Here is a 24,999-nt window from a genome sequence, read left to right on the forward strand (position 1 = left end):
TCCAAAACACATCATTCATTTTGAAGTTCCCGTCAAATCGCTCAGCAAGGAAAGCTAACAGTATCACCCTGAACAGTTCATTTTGCTAGTGTAAAACAGCATTAAGTTACAGAAGCAAAAACGCAAAACATCTTTTTCACTCTTACCTAGACCTTGAGCATATTCATCCAAACATCCTCACAATTAAGTACACAGAAAATGTGAGAAAAATTATCAACAGCTCATTCTAACTATTCTCTACCAGTACCATACACAATGCTAAAGGGACCTATACAGAAAACAACATCTTACCTGGACCTTGAGCATATTCATCCAAACATCCTCACAATTAAGTACACAGAAAATGTTAGAACATGCGAGAAAAAATATCAACAGCTCATTCTAACTATTCTGTACCATACACAATGCTAAAGGGACCAATACAGAAAACAACCTTGTATTTGCACAAAAGACCATGGCATTAAAAACAGGAGTGATCTTCTACACAAAATGCTTCAGAAATCCTATAGACTGAAGCAGTAACAAGATGGCTGCCTAGGCTGTGATATCACACCCAGTTTTCGATGCTCTAAGCTGACACATTCTGAAAATAACGCTGCCATAGTCTGTATGGGCTGTGGAAGAGCTAGAGTTGTCTTCCTTGAAGATGAGGCAAGCTGAGCTAATTATAGCTCAACGGGATTAACCAACCAAGACTGAGCTATTTTCGAACATCGTCAACTGAATTCATATTCACATACACAGTGCCTTTGAACAGAAGATGTCAAAGATAAGCATGAAAAATAAACTCAATCCAGAATCTTTTTTTTAAATGTCTAATTGAGGTCAATGAGTAGTAAGTGAAATTAAAGTTTTCAAAAAAGGTAAACTTTTCTTTGATTTTCTTGGAAGCAAAAAGCAAAGAAATAAACAAGAATGTAAGTTTTGATTCAAGTGCACAAGCGTCAAGCCTAAAAGAGAGGTTTGCTGAAAGAGTATATATGTATAGTACTACATGTTATCAATACTGTGCTTACAAACGAGGCTGCCAAATCTGAGTATATGCATACCTGATAAGTACAATTAACATGCATTATGTGTGACCTTCAAACAATACATGGATATACACAGAAAAAAGAAAAAGAAAACAAAAAAATTCTAAAAAGAAAAATCTAAATATGCACAATACAGAGGTTTACTGCAAAAAACCCCTGGTCTTCCCTACCTGGAAACCTCTGTGAGTTCCAGTGATCATGTCAGCCATTTTGTTGTTGTTTTAACCAAACAGTATAAGTTTAAAAACAGTATAAAAAACCAAACAGCATAAGTTAGCAGTGACGAATCCAAGCTTTACCAGAAAATGACAACCCAGCTAGCTTTGTGAGACAGTAAAAGTAAACTTAAATGTGATAATTATGTTTTTGTGAACCACAACAAGAAAATGTAACAAGACTGAACAGGTAGTCACAACTAACTGTTGATTTAGCTGAAAATGTTTCCAAATCTGTGTTAGTTCACCAGATATATCTTCACAAAGGATACAATCTCCACATTTTATGAGTGAGGTTGGAATGCAGCTTGGCTGTAAACATGCCTATTTGGTAACTCCAAAGAGGAACACAGAAAGAGTGGGGTTATTGATGCAAAACCATGAAAGTACTTCGAAAGCTGTTGATAACTATTGATTCAAATGTTATTTTCAATTTTTTTTAAACGGAGAAATTTTCACTGACCCAGAAAGAGTTAAGTTAGTGATCTTCCCTAAAAACGAATGCAAGAAGACTCCTCCCCATCTCCCCCCAGAAGTAAATAGAGAGAGAAAAATATTCAGAGAGAAAAACCATGATAATTATCTACTACATTCATGTACATGAAACTTCTCTACTCCCAAGAATGTTTATCTATAACCTATGCCCGCAAACAATTAAGAGAAATATACACAGCTCACCATACCCTCATTTTGATCTTCGAACTTCCAAAACAGGAATCATTTCATTCCATACCACTGTTTCCCTATGATGCAATTATAGTACATACACACACTACATTTTTTTCTTTTCAACAGATTAACAGAAAAAAACACAACCACTTTCAAATTTACATTTACACCCAGAGTCAATGGTTGAACAAACTGGACATTCATTTCTGAATTTACTCTCACAAGCCACCTAACAGTCACACAACCAAAATAAGGAGAAAATGTATGGAAACGTTTATAATGGCACAAACATCTTAATACTTGGAACACTGTACTCGCACAAAATACCTGATTTTCCTAATGGACATGCTGCCTCTTTAAGGCAACAGTTAAATTCAAAACCGTAGAGCTACCTGTTTTACTTTCACAAACAACAGGCATTCCATCACAATATGTATCACTAACAGAAAAAAATAATTCTCTATGAAAAATAATAATGATGACAAAACTCTTCTTTGAAAAAATATGGGTCTGCCATTGTTGTAAGAAAAACAATCTTTTGGACAAATAATGCCACAGCACTCTCGTTGGCTGTTAAGTGTTATCCCATGCATAGATTTGAGTCATGTAGTCGCATCAAATTAACAGTTTTAACACATCAGATAACTTTGTATAGTAACAGTAACACTCATTTTGTGACCCTCCCTGTTTTTTTCTCTTCAGATTTTCTGTTCAGACAACTCCACGTTAAGACTCCTTCTTTTTCAAGACCTACTCTTTTCACATTGTAGGTTTTAAAACAGAGGTTAATCAGTGAATCTTTTCCAAAATGTTTGGGCTGTAGAGGGCCTGGCTTGGCAAAACACAGACGTGCAGACCTGCCAATGACACCCCCACTCAAGCAATCAAAAGCAGAACAATGCTCAAACTTACATTGATGTGTGCCCTGTATTCGCTATCACGCAGCACTTTCTCGTACCTGTAGCAGTGCTCTATCACACGTGAAACAATATTACTTTTTCCGTCAACAGATCCTCACAATTCACTCACAACCGACAGACACAGTGTGGAGTTCAAGAACAGTTTCCAACGATTACCATCATCCGACATGGTGTGGAGTTGCAGGAAAACTTTCACCCATTACTCTCATCCACAGGAACTTGTCGTCATATCCAGTTCAGCACATGTGAAGAATGTCCACACATCTACATGATACAAACCACTTTCATGTCGGTCTGTCTCTCACACGCAAAATCATTTCCACGGCACCATTATCAGCAGCCCAGCCTGGCTGAAGACATCTGTAGTCGTAACCTGGTAATCTCGTGAAAAATGTCTTTGTCTGCAAAAAAAAGAAGGAACAGGCTTATGAAATACCGACTTACTGACTTAGTCCAAGAAGCCATTCATCAACATAACATTGCTTCTATATCTATATATATATATACGACTTGTGTCTGTGTGTCTGTGTGTGAGTCTGTGTGTCTGTGTGTGAGTTCGCGATGCACGGCCAAAGTTCTCGATGGATCTGCTTCAAATTTGGTGGGCATATTCAGGTAGACCCGGGACAGGACACAACCTGGTCGATATTTCAACACGTGCTCTCAGCGCGCAGCGCTGAACCGATTTTGTGAACCGATTTTGTGCCCGCTGAACCGATTTTGGTTCCACCTCAGCTACCCGGGCCCCCATACCGACACACCAAAGCCAAAGTTCTCGGTGGATCTTTTTCAAATTTGGACACCGTATTCAGCTACACCCCGGACACAATATCATCGATGAGATATTTCAACACGTGCTCTCAGCGCGCAGCGCTGAACCGATTTTGGTTTTTGTGTTCATTTCACCATTCCCAGTAACTCTTCCTTATCTTCTCATCTTCTCCATGTTTTCAGCGTTTACCTCCCTTCCTTCGTATGGTGCACTATAGTAGGCCTATTTTCGGATATTCCCGGCGTTCTGTTACTATTTTTAGAAGGTCACCGCAGTGTCCAGAACGTAAATTGGACCCGTAAATTATCCTCACTGTAAAAGTGCAAAGGTCGAATCAATTTATAGCCACGCGAAAAATACACTGTCATCTATCTCTCTATAGATACGGCTTCTCTGTGTTTGTGTGTGTGTGTGTGTGTGTCTCTCTATGTGAGCAACACCTGGGGATTGTTCAGTTCTGTTTGTGATGTGGTCTGGCGGCTTTTGTGTATTTGTATGTACTGGCCTTCCTTTGAGAAGCCATAACAGTTCAAAAGGGCTTACAGATAAGCTCTAAATTGCTCAATCCTGTTTGAGTGGAGTTCGCCTCCAAAGGTGATTAACACGGTTACATTCGTCGACAAGGATGGGACTCGATATGGTCAGGAATGGCATTATGGCCACTGAATCATTTTCGTGCTGTTCCCATTCCACGAATCTGGGAGGGACCTAAGCTTGGCGGGTCCATTGTTCGGACCCGGCGAAGCCGGCGTACGGCTCTAAGTACTTCTTCCCGGCGAAGCCAGCTACCCGGCGAAGCGGGTATTCATCTAGTGTATCTATATATATACGACTTGTGTCTGTCTGTTGTGTTCGCGATGCACGGCCAAAGTTCTCGATGGATCTGCTTCAGATTTGGTGGGCATATTCAGGTGGACCCCGGACACAACCTGGTCGATGAGAATTTTCAACACGTGCTCTCAGCGCGCAGCGCTGAACCGATTTTGGTTTTTCTGTAGATCCATTCCCAGTAACTCTTCCTTATCTTCTCCAGTGTTTTGCGTTTATCTCCCTTCCTTTGTGTGGCGTCAATCCATATTCCCGTTACTATTTTTAGAAGGTCACTGTCCAAAACGCTCACTCCATATTCCCATTACTATTTTTTTTAGGTCACTGTCCCGGCGAAGCCGGGTATTACTCTTCCTTATCTTCTCCAGTGTTTTGCACGTTTATCTCCCTTCCTTCGTGCGCCGGCAAAGCCGGCGTACACCCGGCTAAGCCGGGTCTCCGGCACAGCCGGGTATTTGGCTCTACTCCGGTTACCCGGCGAAGCGGGTATTCATCTAGTCTCACATATACACAAATAGACCCTGACCCCAAGAAAACATTGAGAGTCAGAAGGACATTAGAAGGTCGTGGGTTCGAATCTCAGCCTCGCTTGGTTGGTTAAGGGTGGAGATTTTTCCCAGGTCAACTTATGTGCAGACCTGCTAGTGCCTTTATCCCCCTTCGTGTGCAATCACAAGAAAGAACAAGTACGCATGTCAGAGTTCAGGGGTTATAGAAACACGAAAATACCACGCATGCATCCCCCTAAAGCGGCATATACCTAATTGTTGGGGTAAAATCGGTCATACACGTAAAAACCATGGGAGTATTCAGCCCATAAATGAAGAAGAAGAAGAAGAAGAAGAAGAAGAAGAAGATTAGCATTATACATGAACAGCAATATGATGTACAAGTAATTGCAAGTGGGGGTGGAGCAGGGTAGTACTAGGTGGTAGGAGAGGCACTGGAATGACAACCCTGCAACCACCTCTCCAAATGCTTCAAGGTAGAGATGTAACAACTCAAAAGCTTGTCTTACCTGAACTTTTGACTAGGCCCTGAACAACATAGCGGATGTAGGTATAGTAGTCACACACTGCAGCTATCTGTTGAAACAAGGAAAAAAAGCAAGGTTAGTATATTTATAAACTATAAAGTTGGAAAAACTTTCAGCTTCATTAGGTTGGACATTACAGCAGTCTTGCGTATCAACGCCTCAGTATCAGAAGTATTAATGGTATTTTGTACTGTGTTTCTCATGAACAATCTTGTAGTTGTAAGCCGCAACGAACCTGTCCATTGTTTAATAACATTTGTTGTTACAAAAGTTAAGACGTACATCCATCCACTTATATATATATGAACATGTACCAAAAATCAACAATGTGTGGAATGGTATTATTTTGCATAATTAATTACGCAGATTGACCCTAATGTCAATAATAAAATAAATTCAGCAAACAACTCTCGCTGTGCACAAAAAGCAACCAGACAGTTAATTTTTAGTATGTGCCCAGGTCAAGGCGGCAGGATGTTCTCACGGCATGCGAAAGCCCGGATAGATTTGTAATGGCTGACACGATAGAACACGGGAAGGACTGTATTTGTTCAAAAGGAGGGGCGAGGGTAACAAAAATAAGAAGCACATGTACATAAATTCAAACATCAACCAAAGAAAATCTCACCCTATTACGGCACATCTGGGATATAGAAAACCATTCGCCACCTTCCCCCAAATTGATTTTGTAGTTGCAAAGCTTGTGCATGTCTGATAAGCTGCATTTTCTGAAATAAACCAACACACACTGCATTAACTCATTGTCTCCCAGGTACGGATATATCAGTACCCACTCATATGGCTCTATCTGACCAGGTATGGATATATCCGCTCAGACTGTTAGCTTCAGTTGCTTCCTGTAACGTCGATCTAACGCCTGCATTCCAGCATGTTGATACACAGTTACTACAATTCTGAGTGACCTGCTGCAGCACAGCTGGTCTCGGCTAAAAATAATCTTGGTCAACATAGGTGGGGTAGAAAGTGTTAAAGATATCCAGAATATTTTTAAGTCTATTTACAGTCTCCTAGAATATGAGTAAAATATAGTTCTGTTAAAAACGAAAGTAGCCAGGATACAAACACCATCAGCATACACATTTTAACACACAGAAAGTTAAAAAAAAAAATAGAAACATATATGTGTTATTCACAGAAGTAAAGCAAGACACTGTCTGGACATTTCATTTTCAATTGATACTTTTAGATAGATTATCTCTCTCTCTCTCTTTTTCTCACACACACACACACACACACACACACACACACACACACACACACACTCTCTCTCTCTCTCTCTCTCTCTATCTTACACACAAGGTGTGTGTTAACAGATAGTGCAGGATTTTGGAAAGTTCAAATACATCAGCAGGCATACCAACCTTGGAAAAGAACTGTCTCCAGGGATGGGCTCGATGGTCAATGTATTTTGTTCCACACACAGCAACACTCGCTCAGCAAGCTGGTAACACAAAGATGTAAATATTAAATACAAATTAATTTGGTTTAAACAATGTTCTATTCAATCATCATGTAGTATAATACATGGCTAATATTCAGGACTCAAGAACAAGCCACAAGCTTATAGCGGTAATCCTTAAAAGAGACATATAACTGATGATTTTTCATTATTTTGGCAGTAAGATTTATTCAAATCATTCTTGAAAACCAATGCACATCAGATTGTTATCAAACAGATTTTTAATAAGATGAAGCATATATATATATATATACCCATCCCTGACTTTGAATAAAATGAAACAAAATCAAATAAAAATACAGCTGTACCAGTAAAACTTTGCAGTCTGTCTCAAGTGCTCAAGTCAACACTTACCTACCTATGAGACTTCTAAGCCGTCCAGTGAATGGTGTCTATGTGTGTCTTCCTTTGAGTAAGGCTGGTCAGACATTAGCACAGAGTGTGAAAAGTTAACCCTGACACCGCATTAAGCACTAACAACATTACCATAGCGTTATGCTCTCCGCTGCCTTAGACCCTACATTGATAGACGCTCTGTTCATAACGTCTGCTAATAGACGCATTCAGAGATAACTCTGTCGGGTTTGTATGTGTTGTGGGAAAGTGACCTTTTCTTTAAAAACAACCTGCCAAACATTGTAGGAGCCAATCAGTAGTGAGGGGAGTGTCGGAAACACGTGCTACTGTCCACGTGTCTTTGACACACCCCACGGTAGTGATTCAAGATTCCCTCCCTTGTGTTTTTTTCAGTGTTTTCTTAGCTCTTAGGAGAGGGATTCCACTGTAATACTCTTCATGCACTCTTGCTGTCCATGTCTCCCACCTTTTTGTTGTGGAAGTTGAGACAGGGTTGGATGTCCTCCAGAATGATTCGGTTGAGGAACAGGGAGTTGGCGTCCGTGACAGACGGCTGAAGTTTCCATCGCTGGAACTCGTCAAAACACACTGTGTCCATCTGTAAGAGAAACACCAGCAAAATAATGTGAATCAATCAGAAATGTTTTGCTTCTTTGTTTGTTCTTTATTTGTTTTTCTGCCTAGCCTGGAAATTGCAAAAAGTGGGTGATTTGTCCAGAACTACAGCCATATGAGAAAACCTGCAAAATAATGTGAATCTAATTCAGAACTAATTAATCTCTTTTTTGCTGTTGATTAATTTTCAGCCTCATAAGAAATTGCACAAATTTGAATTTTGCAAAGAACCACAGCAAAAGTAGTAATTGAATATTAATACTACACAAAATACAAACACTGTAAAAACAGTGCATCGAAATCATCAATAACAAATCTTCCACCAGGTCCATATTTGATACGTTGATTTTTTTTTACCGTGTGTCTATTTCTTCTGTTTTTCTTTTCATCTTCATTAAAGCTGCTATTAGACTTACTGCAGCCTTGCCGCTTTATCTCACTCTGATAACATCTTCAAGAATAAATTTGCTCGGAAATCACAGATTTCTAAATCAGTTTTCAAGTATATAACAAAGAGTTCCGCTTAGCTCTTAAATATTGAACAAGATTTAATTTTTTTTTTAAAGACATGCAATTAAAAACAACCCAAAGAAAAAAACACGAAATCTTCATAAACAGAGAAAGCGTATCAGAAATTAACCTCAAAACGTGAGAAAAACTCAAAACATAAGCATTGAGTAAACCGCTCCAAATACCAATTAAGCCAACCTTGGGATCCATCATAATGTCAACGAATGTCTCTCGCTTTGTGGCAATGTATGAAAAACACTTGAAAAAAAAAGATGGAAAAAAGAATAAATGTATTTTCTCAGTTAAAAAAAAACCCACCTCCCAAAACTATACACAAAACACCACCAAAACATGCGTGTGTGAAGTTCTAACTGATCAGGAAAACAGTCATTGCTCATGCCAAATCTAACCATCAGGCCTAAGTAACTGATCAATGCGCGCCTAGAACTCTTTCCTTTTGACATGTGATAAAAGGAAAGAGAGAATGCTGAATATTTCGCCTCTTAAAGGACAAGATATGGGTTGTATGATTAGAGTTTTTAAGACCCTGTTTTCTCAGAATTCTTGTTCATAACCTCTGTAAAATTACCCCCATTTTAAGACCCCCAATTTAAGACTCCCTCCTTTTTAAGACCCTGTTTTCTCAGAATTCTTGTTCATAACCTCAAATTACTCCCATTTTAAGACCCCCAATTTAAGACTCCCTCCTTTTTAAGACCCTGTTTTCTCAGACTTTCTGTTGATAAACCTCTGTAAAATTACCCCCATTTTCAGACTCCCTCCTTTTTAAGACCCTGTTTTCTCAGAATTGTTGTTCATAACCTCTGTGAATTTACCACCATTTTCAGACTCCCTCCTTTTTAAGACCCTGTTTTGTCAGAATTGTTGTTCATAACCTCTGTGAATTTACCACCATTTTCAGACTCCCTCCTTTTTAAGACCTGAATTTCTCAGATTTGTTTAGGTCTTAAAAGGGAGGTTCAACTGTACACATACACCCTTTGATTTTGCTGCTGCTCTGCCCAATCTCCTATAGTAGACCTTATCCCTTGTGAAAATCACGGAAAGATGTCCAGCTGTGTTGCGCCTTCCTGAAGGGCTTGGAACTCCCCCCCCCCCCCCCCCGACTCACCACTATTACCCCTCTGCTTCATCCCCTTACCCCCTAAAAACACACAGATCCCCCCCCCCCCCCCCCCCCCCTTTGTTGCTGCCCTGCTGCGCCTCTTCAAACCAATCCCCTGACTCCTTGGTGAACTCATGATGTAAGCTATGGTGGGACGCCCATACGTGATTCTCCCCTCCCTGGACCTCCCCCACCCGTTCTCTCTCAATCCATGCCGTTCCTCCTCCTCCTCTCCCCCCCCCCCCCCCACACAGACACATGTAACACACATCTTTTTCCCTGTTACCGCTGCCCTGCTGAACCTCTTCGGCACTGTCCCACATTTTCTTTTTAATGAATTTGTGATGTGATGTGGAGCAATAATTGGGCATTGAATTCTTCAACCCTGAAGGTGTCCCCCCCCCCACTCCCCTCTTCACCGAACACTCCCCCACACCTAAGCACGCACATACACACACTCTAAAAAAAAAAAACCACACACGCACCCACACACACACACACACCTCTTTGACTTTACTGCTGCCTTGTTGAGCCTCTTCAGCCTTGTCCCTTGACTCTTTAGTGAACTCGTGGTGTGATGTGGAGCGGCGATGAGACTTCCAGAAAGGCTTGGAGCTCTTCTCCTTCTTGGGGCTGGTCTGGCAGATCTGTGGGTGCAGGTGCTTGTTGGGCGCGCTGGGCGTCGAGGTCACCACCAGATGCTTCAGGGCCGCCACTTCACTTTGGAGAACGTCCACCTGTGTTTTTGTAAAAAAGCGTTGGTATCGTTGCTCTCTTTGAGAGTGTTGGGTAGCAATAAGCAAACACTTTTTGAAATTGATAAGGAACCCTTGTTAGTTAGTGTGGATACAAGGTGTCATACTTTGATATATTATATATACTATGGTGCTATACTGAATGAAAGAGTGTGACATGAAGTTCATGTACATCATTGTAAAGAGTGTGAATGACGTTTTAGTTTAGATGTCAAGCGCTTAGAGCAAGCCTTTTTAACGAAAGTTTTTGATTTAGCGCTATATAAATGTTCTTCTTATTATTATTATTATACAACATCCACCTGTGTTTTCGTACAAATCGTTGGTTTGTAGCTCTCTTTATGAGTGGTAGGTAAGAAAATGGAGAAACTTTGAAGTGCACAGGGCCACTTTTTTGCTGGTTGAGAGACAGAGGCTCATACTTCACGATATCAGTCAGTTTAGCAGAGAGCGGCTTTCAGTACCTGAAGCAGTGTGATCTTTGAAATTCTACAGAGATTCGGTTCTGAAAAAAGGAGGAGGCTTAAAATGAAGCTAGAACCTTAAGATTCTACGACAAGAAAATGTAAGGGTATTAAAAACAGAGGTTTTTCTTTATCTGAATGACTAGAGTCGTCAGCTGATAACTGTTAGATAGTTTTCATGGAACATATTCACATCAGATCTGACCTTTTCTACATATTCCTTAGCCTTTTTCTCAGCAGCATCACGCTTCATTTCTGCCACTTGCACTTGGTTATTGGCCTCCTGCAAACAAGAATTATATTGAATAATTTTAGAAATAAAATTCACAAAAATGTGTGTGTGTGTATGTGTGTGTGTGTGTGTGTGTGTGTGTGTGTGTGTGTGTGTATGTGTACCTGTGCATGGTAAATGTGTGTTTGACAGGGATATACTGTGAAGAGATTCCATGAGAGAAAGAGGGATGAAGAAACAGAGAGACAGGCGAACAGATAGACACACAGAAAGGAAAAAGCAGAGACAGAGGTGGAATACGAGTGAGGCAGGGACTGGGAGGGAAAAAATGAGTGTCTTACATCAAAAAGTGCAGCAGTAAGTTCATAAACCTCTGCCTCCATCTGTGACCTCAGGTTGCTGAGCTTCTCACACTCTTCATCCTTCAGCTGCAGCTCCTGTGAAATAAAAAATAACCATGGCGATGATTACAATGTACAGCAGCAGCTCAGGCAAATTTTTTCCACCCCACTTACACAGCTAAAAAAACTTGGAATGGTAACAAAAATCATTGATTACCCCCCCTGAGAAAACAGGGTCTTAAAAGGGAGGTAAGTCTTAAATTGGGGAGAATCAAAAAACGAGAAAGGTATGTTATTGGAACGTTTAAATTACACGTATGACAAAACAAAACATAACATTCACTGATCTTTGACCCAGCAATAGTGGACAGACAGACAGACACTTATAATACAGAAAATAATTCCTTATCTGACAATCTGTCCAATAACTCGCTCAGAAGACACAAGCGAGACAATGGTATTTAAAAAGGGGGTTTCACTGTAGTGTTACCAAGTTCAAGTTTGCAACAGTACGCTCACCTTCTGTGCCTTACTGAGCTCTGCCATCATGCGTTGGTACGCGTTCTCTCTGGCGTCTGACAGTGACTGGCGATGCTTTTCCATCCGGGAAAAAGACGCTGGGACTTCACTCTGAGCTTGCCTCAGGGGACGCGTTTTGCGGCGAATTTCCACCCCTTCCAGTTCATCACTTGGGCTGCGAACAGAAGTTCTAACATTTTCTTAATTAGTAAAAGTTGATACACAGTAGTCAAGGAGCGGTTGCCAAGCATTAAACCTGCATTTATTTTTCATTTCATTGATGTGGGATGAGTTCATCTTTTCAGAATTTATATATACAAAGATAACTGCGGTCAACCTGAATGCAACAGCTCAAAAATTAAGTCTTGCAAATCAAGTTTAACCCAAACTCTCGAAATGAAACCTTTCCCACAAACAACTGGAGCAAAGACCGTACTTTAGACACATATCTCACAAATTTGATGCTTCTAGTGATGGCTGAAATTTTCACTTGTCAGAAACATACCGTCTGACCTAACTTTAAGGCACAGTACGCCTCCCGTAAACCATCACAGATACTGTCAGGCTTTTACACACAGTACAAACACCCTTCCATTTGAACGCTCACCAAACGGGAACATCCTAGGTGCCCTACGTAAAGAGCGAGCAATTTTCAAAGAATTAATTTTGTGGAGAGAGTGTCAGAGACAATCGGACCGTGGTGCGTTTTGGCACTAGACCTAACTTTTAAAATCTAAATAATAAATTGACAGCTTGTTACACAAACATTCTTAAATCATAAAAGAATTCTTTTTTCATCAAGACAAGATCAGTACAATTCGAAGTTTTGACAGTTTGAAAAAAGAAAAGCCCGGAAGCAGGGTCACGCAAGGTCGTGGTTCTCGTAGCAGACGACGGTTTATACCTATCGCCAGTTCCTCTGAACAGTCAAAAGCCATCGCTAGAGTTCTTGTGAACCACAGCCGTTTGTTTCGTGCAGTCAGAGGTACTTAATAACGTGCTATTGCAGATAAGCTCACAGCAAGTCGCATTCAAATTACTAACTGACGACTACATTGTGAAAAAGGGAAACTTGATCACACGGGTTCACGATGGCTCAGGGGTAAGATAAACCACGCAAAAATAAATTCTTTGAAAATTGCTCGCTCTTTACGGAGGGCACCTAGGATGTTCCTGTTTGGTGAGCGTTCAAATGGAAGGGTGTTTGTACTGTGTGTAAAAGCCTGACAGTATCTGTGATGGTTTACGGGAGGCTTACTCAGGCATGGGAATGGCTGAATAAAAAGTCAGCTGAAAACAGGAGAGGGACCCAAAAACAGGGGGGTCTGGGGGTCCTCCCCCTGAAAAAAAGTTTTAAAGATCAAAATCTACGCAATCTGAGGGGTATTTGGGACAAAGTTTAGCATTTAATTTCACATAAATATGCAGGTGTTTTAGCTGCAACTTTAAGTTTTAAAAATTCTGAACAAAGGATTGTGCATACTTTATGACTTTCTTGCAAACATTCACTGACTGCTCTCACTCTCAATCATACTTGTCAAACCCACGAGGAAACATGTGATAGGATCCAGCTCATCTTTAACTTTCTCTTATTCCAGGTATTGAATCAAAGGGAATGAATAATACAATGATAAAAAAAACAAAAAAACACTTTTCGTTAGTAGATGCTTGCTGAGGGCAATGAAACCACGATTGCTGTACACAATTTCTCTGTCACAAAGGGTGCATCTTGCTTGACCGGGCGTGTCGACTTTTCGTATGTGTTCACCGATCCGCTCTTGCTTGTCACCAACTTTAACCTCTTTGGAAACCCAATCCCATTTCCACTGGTTAACCACACCTTTTTCGTCATAATCCTGGCCGCGTCGAACAATATTCGATACCAAAGACATGAAGTTTTCGTTCAAATCGAACACAAGAGACGCGTCTTTGTCTCGGACAAGTAAACCACATGCAGCGAATGTTGCGCGAACGTCTGTTTCATATCACGTGGGACAGCCAAGACTACAAAAGCTGAAGTCAACCGTCAGTTCCGGATAGTGGCTTGTGCCATTTGAAGACACCCGACCGTTTGAGAATAAAAACCTCATACGATTTTTGAGGAATTTTTTGTTTCCCGCTGAATTTTTTTCCCTCGCTGAAACTCCTCACGAAAACCGCTGAAATTAGCGGATCCGCGGACCATTCCCATGACTGCTTACTGTGCCTTTAAAATATTCTATATCCAACATTGCAAGAACCAAGTTGTTAGTACAGTGGTACATGTAATGAAAGGACACCCTTGAGACCAGCAAAAAAGTGTCCTTGAATTGCAGGCGGCCTGTCATGACACTGACAGGTTTTATCTTAATAAAAACAGGTGTCCTTCCTTTGGAGGTGTCCTCTCATCAGAGGGGCGTCACAGGGCAGGTACCACTGTAACATGCAAGCATCCCAACCATGCAGTTCCTACCTTGCGTCAGTGGATGAGTTAGTTGTATAGCTGTCAAAAGTGTCTGTGCTGTGGACAGATCCAGATCCCACACCGCTGGCAGAAGATGTCGCATGGCCGTTGATGGAGGGTGCTGGGTTGTTACTGCTGGTGTGAACGGCAGTCGGTCTGCTTGCAGCCGCTGGGGAGGAGGAGCCTGATGAACCGCGGGAACTGTAAATTAAGAGCAAATTATTTTAAAACAATAAAAGCGTTTGATGAAAAACTGTCCATAGTTGGGCAAACTGTCATGACGTTTCGAACCTGCAGTTTGGATTTTAATATAAAGGTCTTCTGTAAAGTGGTGCCACCAGTATTTTTCTAAATGTTTATTTCCTTTCTTTCTTTATTCAAATTTTTGTTTTTATTGATTTATTTATTTCAAGCATCTCCAGTGTTTTAGACACAGTTAAGAATTCTGTTCTGTCACTGCGAAGGCCAACATTTCATATTTGTTGTTTTAATTCTTCAGAAATTATTGCCATCGAGGTGGTCAGCAAAATGTTTGGTAAGCTGATCTTGGAAGACGGACAGAAACAAAAGCTTAAGCATCCTCTGGAAATTAGGGATGGTACACATATTCAGGTCAATCTTTAACAACAACCCCCCCCCCCCCCCAAATTTTTTAAAATTTTGTTTAACAATCAAATTAAATTATTTTTTTGGTTAAATGTAAAAAAGAATATTTAGAAGCAAATAAAAACCGCACATACCCAGCAGCAACAACAAAAAGAGGAAGGGCATCACCACCCTGAGTCTTTATCACACAGTCAAGATTCACAGCGTCTTGTAACTGCACAGAACCCTGAGGGCTGTCGGCGAACCGCTGCCTCCGCTGACAAGCATCGCTCGAGGACCTCCGCAACGACGCAGCCGCCGCTGCAGCTCCTGACAGCGACTCTGCCGCCTGCTGCTGCTGAATTTGGCTGTTGATGTGGGCGGTGAGGATGACAGGGGAGTGTGTGGGGGAGGGGGAGGTGGGGGACTGGGCAGGGCTGCGAGGGATCTGGGCGGGGCTGGTGCCGGCAGGGTTGCTGGTGGCCACCACAAAGGGGGCCTGATTGTGAGACATCTTGTCCTGCTGCAACCGTCACAACACAAAAACATGAATGGAACGGTTGTTCAGTGGAACCCCCCTTTTAAGACCCCCCAATTTAAGACTTCCTCCATTTTAAGACCTTGCTTTTTTCAGATTGTCTGTTCATAAGTTCTGTAAATCTACCTTCATTTTAAGACTCCCTCCTTTTTAAGACCTGATTTTCTCAGATTTGTGAAGGTCTTATTCATTTCCGCTTTCAAGTCTGCAGACCCAAGATAAGGCCCACATACCCCACAAGATGATGTGGAAGTAACAAAGTTAGATGAACAACATACGTCTGATAGTGGATTGTGTTTGGTGGTGGCAGTCGAGGAAACTCATTTGAAAGTCACAGAAAACTTTGTCACCATTTTGGCAGAATATTGTCAAATCTTTTCACATTGAGGAAAGGATGCACATACCAAGGACAGCCAAAAAACTTCTGAATCTGGTTGAAACTTCCTTACCATTTCAGAAGCTTGTTGAAGGAAACATTTCCTAGAGCCATCCATATAAAACTATAACATGTGTACCACAAAAACTTCAGAACAAATCATGAAAGGAATCATCCTGATAATTACACTACATTGACAATGTTCACTACATTGGGGTGTGCACGTTAAAGATCCCACGATTGACAAAAGGGTCTTTCCTGGCAAAATTGTATGGGCATAGATAAAAATGTCCACCAAATACCCGTTTGACTTGGAATAATAGGCCGTGAAAGGTGAAGGCTCGCCTAACAGGCTTGAGGTTTGCTGGTCGATGTGAATGCGTTATATATTGTGTGTAAAAAATGTCTGTTTGTCTGTCTGTCTGTAAAAAATTCCATTTCAAACGGCAGAAATTAATATGTAAAGCGCGGAGAGCACAGTTAATTGTGGTTCGCGCTATATAAGCTCTTCATCATAATAATAATAATAATTCAGGTCTTTGTGTTGAGGAAGAAGTGGTGGCTGATTGCACAGACACACATATCTTTCAACTGATAAGCTGAGCAAAAAACTGACAAAACAAATTAAATTTGTACAAAAACATGCTGTAGCAGCTCCGTGGATCTAGTTAATCACACACAATATGCAATAAAGGCACAAGCCAGAAACTTTTACCCACTTTAAGTGATTTTGAATGAATGTAATACCAGGTGATATTTGTACTGGTAGACTCCTGTTCATGCTAAACTTCAACATTTTGATCTGAAAGTCACATTAGGCCCCCCCAAAAAAATTGTCTGTTTCTGGTCACCCGACCGACCCTAAATTTCGGCGCCGACCCTAAACTTTTTTTTTCCAAACTCAAAAAATTTTCCCATTTGTCCAAGCTCAAGATGTAAGATGTCTCAAGTCTTCTTTTCTGTTTCATCATGGAAATATCAGACCAGGTAAACAAAGAAAAACATGTCATACTCTTTCAGTCTTTGTCACAGATTTGTAAATGTGTTGAGTGTCTTGTCTCTATGTATAGTGAATCCAGTCTCTTTGCGCGATTTTTAAAGTTAGTTTTATTGGTCTACATTTGGGGAACAAAAAAACAAAAAACAAAAAAATCCCTACCTACCGACCCTATTTTTTTTAGCCATGTTACCAGAAACAGACAAAATTTTTTTTTGGCCTTAACTTAGCAGGCCTGAAAGTCCCAAAAATTGTGATTCTGAAAATTTACTAGCCAGAGAGTAAACTTTACTGCCAAATCAACAATTTGTTTCAGCAACTTTACTCGCATTTGGCGAGTAGATGAACATTTCTACTCGCCAGTTACATGTGTTTACTCGCCATGGCGAGTTAAATACTCGCCACTTTCAGGGCTGCTTAGTACTCTTCAGTCACTGTCTGCGACATGTAAACACAGACTTTGACTGAAAAACAGACTGTGAGTTTGACAGGGAAGCACAGATTGTAAGTAAAGAACAGGCTGGCCCTATCTGGAAAGCAAAGTGCATTCAACTCCTGCGCAAACACCTCCATAGGATTTGATACATTTAATACACTGAAGGCTTTGTCATGTTAGCTAGTAAACTGCCATTACACTACTGGCCAGCTGAAATCCTAACAGTACATAATACAAACAAGAAGGGCAAAGCCCATACGACTCACATGCTTTACACATTTTTCCTACCAAAATACATGTGACCTTGACCCAAGGTCAAGGTCATCCAAGACAAAGCTGTTAATTCAAGACATAGGAAGTACAATGGTGCTTATTGGCTCTTTCTACCATGAGATATGGTCATTTTTAGTGGTTCACTACCTTATTTTGGTCACATTTCATAAGGGTCAAAGTGACCTTGACCTTGATCATATGTGACCAAATGTGTCTCATGATGAAAGCATAACATGTGCCCCACATAATTTTTAAGTTTGAAACAGTTATCTTCCATAGTTCAGGGTCAAGGTCACTTCAAAATATGTATACAATCCAACTTTGAAGAGCTCCTGTGACCTTGACCTTGAAGCAAGGTAAACCAAACTGGTATCAAAAGATGGGGCTTACTTTGCCCTATATATCATATATAGGTGAGGTATTGAATCTCAAAAACTTCAGAGAAAAATGTGAAAAATAGCTGTTTTTTAGGCAACATTTATGGCCCCTGCGACCTTGACCTTGAAGCAAGGTCAAGATGCTATGTATGTTTTTTGGGGCCTTGTCATCATACACCATCTTGCCAAATTTGGTACTGATAGACTGAATAGTGTCCAAGAAATATCCAACGTTAAAGTTTTCCGGACGGACGGACGGACGGACGACTCGGGTGAGTACATAGACTCACTTTTGCTTCGCATGTGAGTCAAAAAGGAAATTCTGTTGCTGTAAAGACCTGTTAAGCACAGCTTTGAGTTACAATGAATACTGCTTCAGTCCTTCAGCTGGCAGTCTGAAACTAGATCCTATTTGGAGACAAGTCAGGCTCTTCTTTTGAAGAGAGGAAGTACTACAATACAACCTTTTCATTCGAAGCCTTTATGTGACACTGAATAACACCACTCTTGAACTTGGGACTTTGAGTTGAAAGCAGGCTTAGTCACTAGTCAGTCAGCGTTGGTGTGAATAACTACGTATCACATTTAGTTAGGCCCCCCAAAATAAAAATGTTTTTTTCTGATGACAGTTGACATGGCCAAAATAATAAGGGTCGGCAAGTCGTTTTTCATTGTTTTTGTTTGTTGATTTTTTTTATTTGAAGTGGGTTTTTACATTTAGTCAAGTTATGACTAAATGTTTTAACATAGAGGGGGGAATCGAGACGAGGGTCGTGGTATATGTGTGTGTGTGTGTATGTGTGTGTGTGTGTGGTGCGTGCGTGCGTGTAGAGCGATTCAGACCAAACTACTGGACCGATCTTTATGAAATTTGACATGAGAGTTCCTGGGTATGATATCCCCATACGTTTTTTTCATTTTTTTGATAAATGTCTTTGATGACGTCATATCCGGCTTTTCGTGAAAGTTGAGGCGGCACTGTCACGCCCTCATTATTCACCCAAACTGGTTGAAATTTTGGTCAAGTAATGTTCGACGAAGCCCGGACTTCGGTATTGCATTTCAGCTTGGTGGCTTAAAAATTAATTAATGACTTTGGTCATTAAAAATCGGAAAATTGTAAAAAAATTTTTTTTTATATAAAACGATCCAAATTTACGTTCATCTTATTTCAAATCATTTGCTGATTCCCAAAACATATAAATATGTTATATTTGGATTAAAAACAAGCTCTGGAAATTAAATATATAAAAATTATTTTCAAAATTAAATTTTCGAAATCAATTTAAAAACACTTTCAATTTTCTTATTCCTTGTCGGTTCCTGATTCCAAAAACATATAGATATGATATGTTTGGATTAAAAACACGCTCAGAAAGTTAAAACGAAGAGAGGTACAGAAAAGCGTGCTATCCTTCTCAGCGCAACTACTACCCCGCTTTTCTTGTCAATTTCACTGCCTTTGCCGTGAGCGGTGGACTGACGATGCTACGAGTATACGGTCTTGCTGCGTTGCATTGCGTTCAGTTTCATTCTGTGAGTTCGACAGCTACTTGACTAAATGTTGTATTTTCGCCTTATGCGACTTGTTTCTTTTTATATTTACACAGGCACAAATATGGCTTTTTCTCAGCCGGAAATCATGTGAGCTGTGTCAAAATCGAGTTGTCATTTTACATTTTAATTACTCAGGCATGGGAATGGAAAAAAAGTAGAAAAGGTTGAACATTTGTAAGTAATAGCAAAGTGGACGGGGGCATGCCCCCCCGGAATTTTTTTCTCCAAAGAACCCAAATGGTGCAATTTGGTGTCATATGACCTCCAAGTTTGTCATTAAATTCAGTTTTTAGAACCATTTTTGCCTCCCCCTTTTATTTTTTCGGCGGACACTTTTGCTTTTTCGGTGGAAAAAAAAAAATTACGGCGGAAATTTGCCTTTCGGCGGACAATTCCCATGCCTGATTAATATTTTTGGGGGGAAGGGTTAAAAAAAAAGTTCTAGGGTCGGTAGGAAAAAATAGGGTAGGTCGGAGAATTGGAAACATTGACTTTTTTTCTTGGCATTATCAATATCGCCTGCCAAACGGTTGTGTGACGTGTCTAGTGTGTTGGCGAAGTGTCTTGTGCTTGTCACTTCTCGCTTTCAGCCCTCACCGCTGGCTAGCACCGTCTGTCCTTTTTAGGACAATGCGAAAAGAGAGCAGAATGCGTCAGTCTCTCCTGCCAGTACAATAACCTCTCCACAACAAGCCCTACGTAGTGCCTCCATCGCGGCGACAGGCGTAAACTGGGTACCGCAAGGCCCCAGGCTAGACTACAAGGACTCGGAGGAGGTTGGCCCCTAGACGTGCGGCATGCGGGCCCACCGGTGTGTGGAAACGCCCAGGTGCCCACGAACCAACCTCCAGCTATGGGTCAAATAGCCGGGCAGGATAGGCTCGTCAACCCTGGCAGGCAGCTATCCTAAGAGAAGACCACTCTGAATTCAAAACGAGGGTAGAGGAGGCTCATCATCCATGGAAGGAAACTCGTCTAGGAGAAGGAAAACTCCGAAATGAAACCCACGCAGTCCCTCGAAGACGGAACGGCACTGGCCTTTTTTAGGCGGGGAGCAGACCGGGTGCCTACGCTATCCTCGACGATTATCAATATCATGCATTTTGGAGTGCATGCACTGACAATGGCTATAAAAACAGTCATCCCCTGAGTAAGCTTGTTTAATCACATTTAACACACACATTTTACAGCAGAGAAAAAAATATGCATACTATTCACATACTTGCTGAGATGTTCAGCTTATCAACAGACTTCCTTGTTTTTCAGGACATGTTCAGTCTTTCTAAGGGTGTCCAGTTTGCAACAAAATCTTTATCAGAATGTCTGTTCAAATTGTATTACACACATTGTATGTTGGGAGCAGCCAAAGGCCGACAGTCAGTGTCAGTAGTAGTACTTACGTAGTAGTAGACAACATCAGAAGTTTTCAGATGGAAATAGCTGCTGGGATACTGTCCCACACAATTGCTACACACTGTGCTTTGTTTTTTTAAATGTGGGAATAGTTGTCTATATATATTATATTGTGTATTGGACTGTCATTGTATGCCTGCATTATTAGTTGTCAGTAATTATTACATGTGCTGATTGTTCTCTTTGCCTGCGCGCGTATAGTATGTTGGTTATGTTTGGTCATAGTATGTTTGTTTATGTTTGGTCGTTATCTTGCCTGTGCGTGTATTGTATGTTTGGTCGCTTTCTTTGCCTGTGCATGTATAGTTTGTTGGTTATGTTTGGTCGGTTTCTTTGCCTGTGCGTGTATAGTATGCTTGGTCGATGTATGTATTGTAAAGCGCTAAGAGTAGACATTTTTCTAGAATAGCGCTATAAAAGTTTGCATTATTATTATTATATTGCTAGGTTTATTAAATTTGCTACTGCTGACAGCATTCCAAATTTGTTTTCATACAAACACCACACACTCACATGAATGTGTAGTACTCACACACTGTCTCTCACACAACACTGTCTCTCACACACACTGTCTCTCACATACATTGTCTCTTACTCCTGCAGTCACTAATATAATACGCTCTAACAGTAAATAGAGAGAAACGGAGAGAGTGAGGGGGGAGGGGGTAGACTTAGAGGGGGAGATGTTCACAATGGCTTGTCACTGTCAGATGTGTTTTTGATTGTACTTAAGGGCATATTGTCAGACCTGTTTATTATTATCAACACGTGTCTGTGTGCACACTGTGAGGATTTGGGCACTTATGTCTGTGTCCTTTTATGCTGTAACAGAAAATAGGAAGAAGCTTGGTTTCCATATAATGTATCGTATTGCAAATTGCAATGACACATGTTTTTTTTGTAACTGTAAGTTGTTGCTCGAAAGTGCTGGTGGCTCTGTGAAAGATGCTAGTGATAAATCAATAGAAAGAATAAGAACTGTGTACAATTATGAGATCGTCATGGGATTTGACGCTCCAATTTGAGTCAGAAATCAATCCAGGTTTCCCAATTGCTTCGTTTCCGGCCGATTTATGTGGAGCACGTGATGCGCACAAAAAATATTGGCGGTCTAGAAGTGTCGTCTGCGCAATGATCGCGGCGGTTCCCGCGGCTTTCTTGACCGCCAAGGACGACCGCGCACGTTGTGATACGTCATTCGTTAGACCTCAATACAAAGATCCAGAACCATGTCGATGTAGATCATACTAACTAACTACTACTAGAACTACATGGGCATTAGGACTATGCCACATGTGATTGTGAAAAGGAAAAAAAAATTATGTACAGCAGACAAGAGTAAGATTTTCATTTAGTGATCGAATGGATTTTTATGGAAATATCAAGTTTACTTCGAAGTCAACACATTGTTCTGATTTTTCTTCAAAATTAAAATGAATGCAGCCCAGAAGACAAACACTTCTCGAAAAATGGAAGTGCTCACTAACACTTTTCCCAGTAACAACAGCCTTAGTTGAACGTATGAATATGATGCGGATGAATTGCTGAGTTGAGTTTTCACACCAGGCTCCGCCACACCCGAAGGGGCGTGACTGCATTGAGAATGTACCCCACCCGTCCAAGTGTGAACTTTAGAACACAATAATAAACTGCCTCCATTCAACGCCCTGCGAACTTATGGTCAAAAAGCAACGGTAGTAGGCATCCGCCAGTACAACGTTGTTGCATTGTATGAGAAGATTTTGACCAAAGAGTAAACAGCAAGAGCAAAAGAAAATCGATAAATATTTCCGATGTGACCTCTTTGTTAGCCTCTAATCAAGCGTGATAGTGACCATTATTCACCATTTAAGATCTAAAGCTCCTTTGCAAGCGCTCTGTGAAATTTCAGTTACCTTTTCCATGCAATGTCTGGCTCAGCGCAAGTCAGAAAAACGTCAGAAATGCGACTTTCTAACGTCAACAAATGTACACAAACAAAGTTATCAGCTGCACCAGGCCGCCATCTTAGAGCTGTTTGACTGTTTATATCCTGTACGCATGCGCATAACTGCGTATCGCTGAGAAGATCGTCTGCTACAAACTTGTTCTATTTCGTGTGCCGTGACCACTCGACAAAGTCTCAGATTAATTAATTTATTGATTTTGTCAACTCATCGAGTCAACGATTTTGTCCTCTCAATTCGTCTGATGTTGTCCTTGTTTTCACCTGTGTTACTTTCACGATCACAGTAATTGAAGCCCTTCAGGAAATAAAGAAAAATGAAAATCACTGCCACTGAAACTGAAGAAGGACTTGAACTCGAGAAAGAAGAAGAAAATGATTTGGATTAAAATTCGAAACAGACGTTAGGTGGGAAGAAGCATCGAAGAAAAATTGGGCACTAGAAAAATCATCACAGTTGTCACAGTACGACCGGTATTTTCTTGTTTTCAAGTTCCTGATGATATCTGTACGGTCGGCCTACCTGTCCGGCACGGTTTCAAGTGTCTCAAATGAACTGGCAATTTTTTCTCTGGAGCAGAAATTAAAACGTTAAAAGCGTGTTTATAAGCAAATGGTTTGGGGATTCGCTTTTGGTCACACACCGACACAGAGAGAAATAAATACACACAGGTACAGGCAGACGTAGACACAAACAGGCACTCGGACAGACAGACACATGTCCCTTGACCGTTTTTCTCTTGGTGACTGATCAGTTTTCTAAACTTAGCAAATACAGGAATACAGGCAGACAGACTCGTACACTGATGCCATCCCCCGACCCCCCCCCCTCCCACCCACCCCCTTGGTGACTGGCTGTCCGGCCGTGTGTGTGTGTGTGTGTGCGCATAAGCGTAGCCTACCTGTCTTTTTGTAGTTTTTTTCTCTCAATAGTTTGGGCGTGAAGCCATGGGTTTTGTTTGTCAATTCAAAAAAATAATTGGGGGGGGGGGGGGGAGGACTTTGTAAGTTGTTTGTTGTTCGGCGAACACCCACCCTCTCACGCCGTCTTCCTGACCGACTGCAGATCCGCCGTCCAAAGCCTGCACAGTCGCCCAAAGAGCAGCTCAGTGGAACGAGACACCCAGCGTCTTCTTTGTACTCTCTCCCAGAGCACAAACGTCGCTGTCCAGTGGATCCCTGCTCACTGTGGCCTCTCAGGGAACGAGGAAGCGGACAGACTGGCCAAGACTGGCAGCCATCTGGAGCAGACAAGACCGGCCAACAGTCTCTTACAGTGAAGCCAAAACCCTGGTGAAAAGACACTACCAAACCACTGACCTGGAATGCCCAACACAGCCTGCCATCTGACGATCAGATGCCCAACCTACAGCCGGCGCCATCAGCAGACCATCCTCTTCCGCCTACGGACTGGACACTGTCGACTGCGTGCCCACATGCACCGCCTTGGTCTGTCGCACACACCAAACTGCCCGTGCGAAACAGGCCCACAGACTGACCCGGAGCACATCCTGCAGACCTGCCCGCTCCACCAGGAAGCCAGAACAGATCACTGGCCACAAGGTGCCACACTGCAGGAGCAACTCTGGGGCACCAAAGACTCCCTGATCCTGACCACCAGCTTTATTCAAGCTACAAAACTTGAAGTCTGACCTGAGGCCAAAAATCCTGGAACGCCGAAGAAGAAGAAGAAGAAGAAGTTTGTTGTTGATTGCTGACACGCAGCACCGCAAGTCAAAATGGGAACAACACAAAGAAGATACATTTTAAAGAGTTGATAAGAATCCAAGTGTTCCGGGTTTTATGGCCGTGTTCGACTACGCAGTCAACCATTATTATAATCAGAGACATACATACATCTATGTCTCTGTTATAATAAAGTCAAGTTATGTCTGATTGTCTACGTCTGCCAGGCTGTACCTGTGTCAGTGTAGGCCTATCTATTTCTCTCTGTGTCTCTGTGTGTCGGTGTGTGACCAAAAACGAATCACCAAACCGTTTGCTAATAAACACGCTTTTAACGTTTCCATATCTGCTCCAGAGAAAAAAGGTAGGCCGGAGTAGAAATATTTAGGAAAAACAACAAAATACCGGTTGTACAACAGTGATGATTTTTCCAGGGTCCAATTTTTCGTCGGTGCTTCTTCCCACCTAACGTCTGTTTCAAATTTTATTTTTAAAAAAAG

At 41.3% G+C, this 24,999-nt stretch overlaps 1 protein-coding gene across 1 annotated transcript; it reads right to left on the reverse strand.

The window, feature by feature from the left end:
* Window positions 1-22,882, reverse strand: LOC138962610 (guanine nucleotide exchange factor for Rab-3A-like). Its single transcript, XM_070334486.1, has 12 exons — window positions 22,764-22,882; window positions 15,057-15,424; window positions 14,326-14,517; window positions 11,874-12,048; window positions 11,355-11,450; window positions 10,987-11,064; window positions 10,066-10,299; window positions 7,778-7,909; window positions 6,857-6,936; window positions 6,103-6,202; window positions 5,457-5,523; window positions 1-3,239 (listed from the first exon to the last, which is right to left on the reverse strand). The coding sequence occupies exons 1-12, from the start codon at window positions 22,770-22,772 to the stop codon at window positions 3,172-3,174; spliced, it is 1,599 nt and encodes a 532-aa protein (XP_070190587.1). The 5' UTR covers window positions 22,773-22,882; the 3' UTR covers window positions 1-3,171.
* Between the last annotated feature and the right edge of the window lie 2,117 nt (window positions 22,883-24,999).

The sequence above is a fragment of the Littorina saxatilis genome, linkage group LG3 (genome assembly GCF_037325665.1).
Source record: "Littorina saxatilis isolate snail1 linkage group LG3, US_GU_Lsax_2.0, whole genome shotgun sequence".
Lineage (NCBI taxonomy): Eukaryota > Metazoa > Mollusca > Gastropoda > Littorinimorpha > Littorinidae > Littorina > Littorina saxatilis.

Excerpts from the sequence above, each read along its gene's own strand:
- LOC138962610 (XM_070334486.1), bottom strand. Across the intron at positions 12,049-14,325 it reads AACTCATCCACTGACGCAAG|CCCAAGTGATGAACTGGAAG; the intron begins GTAGGAACTGCA and ends TTCTGTTCGCAG. Across the intron at positions 7,910-10,065 it reads GCAGCAGTAAAGTCAAAGAG|ATGGACACAGTGTGTTTTGA; the intron begins GTGTGTGTGTGT and ends TTTCTCTTACAG.